Source organism: Camelina sativa, chromosome 9 (genome assembly GCF_000633955.1).
Source record: "Camelina sativa cultivar DH55 chromosome 9, Cs, whole genome shotgun sequence".
NCBI lineage: Eukaryota > Viridiplantae > Streptophyta > Magnoliopsida > Brassicales > Brassicaceae > Camelina > Camelina sativa.
In genome coordinates this window covers 8,419,770-8,425,711 of record NC_025693.1, presented here as the reverse complement: position 1 = coordinate 8,425,711, position 5,942 = coordinate 8,419,770, and the positions used below count along the sequence as shown (strand labels likewise).

At 32.0% G+C, this 5,942-nt stretch overlaps 1 protein-coding gene across 1 annotated transcript; it reads left to right on the top strand.

The window, feature by feature from the left end:
* Positions 456–1,860, top strand: LOC104710732 (zinc-finger homeodomain protein 9-like). The gene has a single exon (XM_010427381.2). It carries the CDS (start codon positions 716–718, stop codon positions 1,685–1,687), a length of 972 nt encoding a protein of 323 aa, XP_010425683.1. The 5' UTR covers positions 456–715; the 3' UTR covers positions 1,688–1,860.

Sequence of the window (5,942 nt, the reverse complement as noted above, 5' to 3'; positions counted from 1 at the left end):
AACAAGCTGAAACGCTCATTTAAATAAAGAAACTCCTCCAAATATGTTAAGACTACAGAATAGTCTAACATCATTTTTTAGAGAAAAAAATTAAGATTAACTTAAATTATGTAGCACAACATAACTATGCACAATTTTTTTTTTGTCTTTTTACATACAAAATATTTTTACATCTCATAACAGAAGGAACAAATATTAAGAAAAAAAAGTAAATAAAAGACAAACTTAAAACAAGAAGTGTCACAATGCATGAGAATATTAATTATAATTGGACTGTCTTTATGTTTAAGACATTTATTACTCCTACATATATAATTTTTTCCCACTCTCTAATTGTAGGCTCCACTTTTAACCATACATCTAACCATAGTTAAAACATCCTCAAGCCCTGTCCTTTTATTTTAAAATTTATTTATTCACATTTATTAATATTTTTTTATTTCTATTGTATCTCTCCTTATTAAATTATTTTATTCTCTCTTAGCAACATTCATCAACCAGATTCACTATCATCTCTTAATATAACCCATCTTCTTCTTCTTCATCTTCCTCTTTTAAACTTATTATATAAGAAAAAACAACATCTCCAAAAAGTTGATTAATCTCTTTTTATTATCCTTCTTCTTCGTTTCTTGGGGAGCTTTAAACATAAACCCTAATATTTTCTTGATTTTTTTTCGTGTTTTCAAGAAACGAACATAAAAGTCATATAGAGATGCTTGAAGTTAGAGCAATGGATATGATGACTCCTAAATCACCAGAACCCGAATCCGAAACTCCGACCCGGATTCAACCAGCTAAACCCATCTCCTTTAGTAACGGAATCATCAAACGCCACCACCACCACCACCACGTAACCGTCACTTACAAAGAATGTCTCAAGAACCACGCGGCGGCGATTGGTGGTCACGCGCTAGACGGCTGCGGCGAATTCATGCCGTCTCTTTCGTCAACGCCTTCCGATCCAACTTCTCTCAAGTGTGCAGCTTGTGGTTGTCACCGTAACTTCCACCGCCGTGATCCTGACGATTCCTCCGCCTTACCACCACCGTCTCTTCCTTTGTCTTCGACCACAACCGCCGCAATTGAGTATCAACCTCATCACCGTCACCATCCTCCACCTCCGCTTCCTCCTCCGTTACCTCTCAGTCCTAGTTCATCATCTCCGCCGCCTATCTCATCATCTTACATGCTTTTAGCTCTCTCCGGTAACAATAAAACGGTGCCGTTCTCAGATCTGAACTTCTCAGCCGCCGCCGCCGCAGCTAACAATCACATATCCACCACGACGCCTGGCTCGAGGAAACGTTTCAGGACTAAGTTTAGCTCGGGTCAGAAAGAGAAGATGCATGAGTTCGCCGACCGAATCGGTTGGAAGATTCAGAAACGCGACGAGGACGATGTCCGTGAGTTTTGCCGTGAGATCGGAGTTGATAAAGGTGTTCTCAAAGTTTGGATGCATAATAACAAGAACACGTTCAAATTCCCCGGCGGAGGCGTCGCCACCGTGCAGAGGGATGGTAACGGTGTCTGCGGAGAGGATGATGCTGTTCGCGGTGGAAGTGGTTTAGGTAACGATGAAGACGGTGGTGTTGGTGTTGGTGTTGGTGGTGGTGGGAGATTTGAGAGTGATAGTGGCGGAGCTGACGGTGGAGGAAACGTAAACGCCTCGTCGTCTTCGTCGTGAAGAAGGAAACATCTTGTCGTTTTTTTGCAGGGAAAAGATTAAATAAGGGAAGAAGCTTAAGCTTTGTTTTAGCTTTAGATCATAGAGAGAGTAAGAGAACTAATTAAGCACTTCTATTATTATCGTTAATACGTTTTTTAATATTAATTAAAACTCTTTTAGCTCTTTTTATTTTCATTTTTATTATAAATTCATTACCAATAATATTACATTTGAAATGTTTCTTTCATTAAATTTTTCTATTATGTCAATTTTCTCAATTAAATAACCATGAAATAAACTCCTAATTAGGAAAAATTAGTGCTACTTTGTGCAATATTTAGTTTGATATTTAATAATATGTTTTTTGGCTTCTTGTTTTAAATGTACTTTGTCGCTTAATATAATGTAACGTTCCGAAAGATTTCATAATAATTTTCCAGTAATGGAAAGTTTATATGAAGTTATGAACTATTCACCCTAATTAGCGACACAGTCACACAGGTCAATACATACCTAGTAATGAAACAAACCCTAAAATGTGACTTTCCCCAAAATAAATAAACTAGTGAAATTTAATTAATTTTTAATATTATTTTTTGGCTTTCTTATCTTGAAGAGTACTTTGTCGCTTAATTTAATATGCGATCAAACTAAGATCTAGGTGTCCTTTTCATAAATCTCTCTTTATTCTTTGAGAAAAGAGACAGTTTTTTTTTTAATATTAAATTATTCTAATATTATATTTTCCAATGATTAGTTATCTTGGTGTCTGATTAACCCAAGATTCATTTAAATTTCCTCGTTAATCCATTTCTTTCCTCATCCTAACATTCCCACTATCCGTTTTTGGTATATAATGTTCAAGTGTTCATTATTCTTAAAGTACAAACTACAAACAAGTATATATTAGTATATAATTGTGATCTAATAATATTATTAAAGTACTATATAGGGTTAGTTTAGGACGTGGAACTAATCATTTACTTTACGAATAATTTGGAATCACTTTCTAATTGGGAAACGTATAGATGCAGCCGTGGTTATGCGATAGGGTTATCACCACAATTAGATACTAGTCGTGATTAACAAATGTCGGCTTACCAAACATTAAATATAAATAAAACTGTACTTAGTTAGATTAGCACAAATATGATTATATCTTCTACTTCTATAATGTATCTAGGATTCAATTCTTGAATACGTTACGTTCCATTGCAAATGTAGTAATAGAAAAAAGAAAATAATAACTTTTGAGTTATATCACCTAACAATATTTGCTAAATTTAATACTAATAAAATGATAGAAACTATTTGCTATTATTATATTACAATTTCGTGAAGTCACAAATCTCTTTTTCGTGGTGGGGACAAACTTTAACACAAGCTGAGGTTATGGCCCTAACTGCCATATACCATGTGCACAGTGCACCATTTACTAATTTGAATATATATTTTTTTTTTTGTTCCTGACGTAACTGTATTGCTAACAAAATCGTACGTTTTATTTTATTGTATTATTTTTTTTCTTTGGAAAAGTTCGATATCTGAAATCTGAATATAGGGTATAAAACAACATTGGTCGACCTAATTTCTTATGAATTTTAATTTTAGTGGGATATAGACCTCATTTGGTAATGGTCCAAAATATTGAAATAAATTTGTGATGCTTATCAATCACAAATTAATTATTGATAGAAAATTATTTACATTCGTCGAATTTCTCTTATTTAGTAAAATATATATATATCTATGAATCGAAAAAGTTATATCAGGACTATTCAATTAAATTATCACTTATTATCATTTTTTAAAATTCTCTTCATAGTTTTTATTTTCTGCAAATTTACAATGTTAAAAGTCATATAGATGTAACAGTGTTTTAACAATTTTAAGGTGGTGGTGAATATAAAAATCAGTGGAAAGATTTGGTCGATTTTTGTTTATATATAGCACCACCTACAGTCCTCGATAATTTCACAATAATAATGCTACAAATAAAAAAGCTATTGGTAATTATCTTCAAATTTGTACCAATACGTAAGTCTTGCAACACTTAAGGATGTAGAAAAAGAAAAACGCAAAACAAAGTTATGCATGAAGTGGGATAGCATAAACGGGAAAATGCTTATTCTAAGAAAGTTGAGATTTGGAGAATCAAAAGACCAGATTGGTGCGTATCTTTTTCCCACCTCTTTTGTATCCAAATAAAATTATTGTTGTATTAAAAAACAAAAATACAAAAGAACCTATGAGCATTATCTTGATAGCATCCCCTAGTTGAAAATATATTAGAGGACCACAAAATAATACTAAAAAAGAAAATGATATATTAGTATATAATTATACAAATCATTTAAGATTTTCATTTAAATTTAAAGTAATAATAAGATGTTTATTAAACACTAAATATACATTTTCTTTATAGATTAAGTATTTTATCTTACGTTAAAAAAAATCAAATGACCACATATGCATAAAAAATTAATTTATCATTTCGTCTCAAGTGCCACTCAAACCAATAACTTCTAGGCTTTTGCTAGAGTTTTTTTTTTTTAAATTTAATTAATTATCAATTTTTGAAATATTAATTACCAATTTTTTCACTAGTTAATTAGAAAAGGAAAGTGAATTTATGTTTCATAGTTTCATAGAAAGCCACAGTTAGCCTAAGCTTAGCTTAAGTTTCATATTTCATACTTCATTCACGTTTTGATATAAGATTTTCTTATTTCTGAACATAATTTACAACTAAACCACAACACAAGTTGCGTAAAAAAGAAAAAAAAAAACCTGCAAAACAAGAAAATTCTATAGTTAATTTAGGTTAAAATCATGTAATCTATCAACTTGATTGGTGTTTGTCTTAGATTTTTTTTAACTGTCTGAAATACCTTAAATTCACTACAAGAAAACACGCCGTTTGCGACTCCTATAATAGTCGTTAAGTAGTCAAAAATAAAGGTTTTGCGACTACTTAGCGACTAATTATGTTGATCATAAAAAAACAGTCGTAACATAGTCTCTAATTTGCGACTCAGTTCCAAGTAGAAAGTATTATCGTATATAAACGACGAATAAATAATTAGTAGTGGAAGTTGCACATTTCCGACTAAAATGCGAAGAAGTTTACTTATGACAAATTTGTGACCATATTTGACAGTCCTATAGCGGAGATGGTTTTTGGACTAACACAAGAGTCTGAGTTTTGGAGTTTTTGTAATTTGTTTTGGTTACAAATTGGTCATATTTTTGATATTGGTTAATTTCTGAATTAAAAATGCTATTAATAAAAAAGAAAATGATGATTTAAAATATTAATCATACCATAAAATCTTCCTTATCATACCAAAATATCATCATAATCATACCAAAAAATCATCCTAATCATACCAAAATATCATCCTAATCATACCAAAAGATCATCATCCTAAAAAAGTTTACAACACAACAAAAGCAAATATCAGATCAAGTTAATAAGTTGGAAGAAGTGTTAGACAAAGGAAATTTGGCAGCTGAGGTGGTGCCTATTGCGGTGGCTTGTGTGGTAGTTGTAGGGATGGTAGGTGTGGTTGGTTCATGGCCAGTAGGAGCAAAAGCCATAAAAGTTGCCAACTCATGTTTTTTTTTCTTTCATGAAGGTGTGGACCTTCTCGAAGCTAGATTGAGACTGTTGATGCTCCTCATTTCATCGTGCATTTTCATCTTCGTGTTAAGCTATCTTGCGCCGAAGTTGATATTGAAAATCCACAACAATTGATGTAGAGTTCGCATATCTCTCTTTCCTTTTTCCTTTACTCGACAAGAGATCCAAGGTCAAAAGGGTTGCCTTGTCATCTGTTTGAATACACTAAAACAAAATATTGACATTCAGTAAACAATATCACATACAAAATGAAAACAAAAAACGAAATGCAAAAACAATTGACCCACACCAACACACTGTTAATCACAGAGTCAACATTAAGTATTACAGGTTCATAAGCATAGTAATTTGTGAACAGCAAGAGTTAGAGGATATAGTTAATCATCATTCAAATTAAGACGATCAAAAATAAATTTGAGACAAAGACTTGAGAGAATAATCAAAGCTCATTAATGTATCCATTCTTAGCAAACGAAGACAATCAAAAATATTAAGCAAAATATAAAGAGTAACAAATTATCTGAAAAAAGATCTCATTCTTTTCAACAAGGCTGAGAGTTTGATGAGTTGAACGTTCAGAGGAATTTTTTGAAGTATGTAGACCATCCTCATCTATTTCAGAGAATCTCT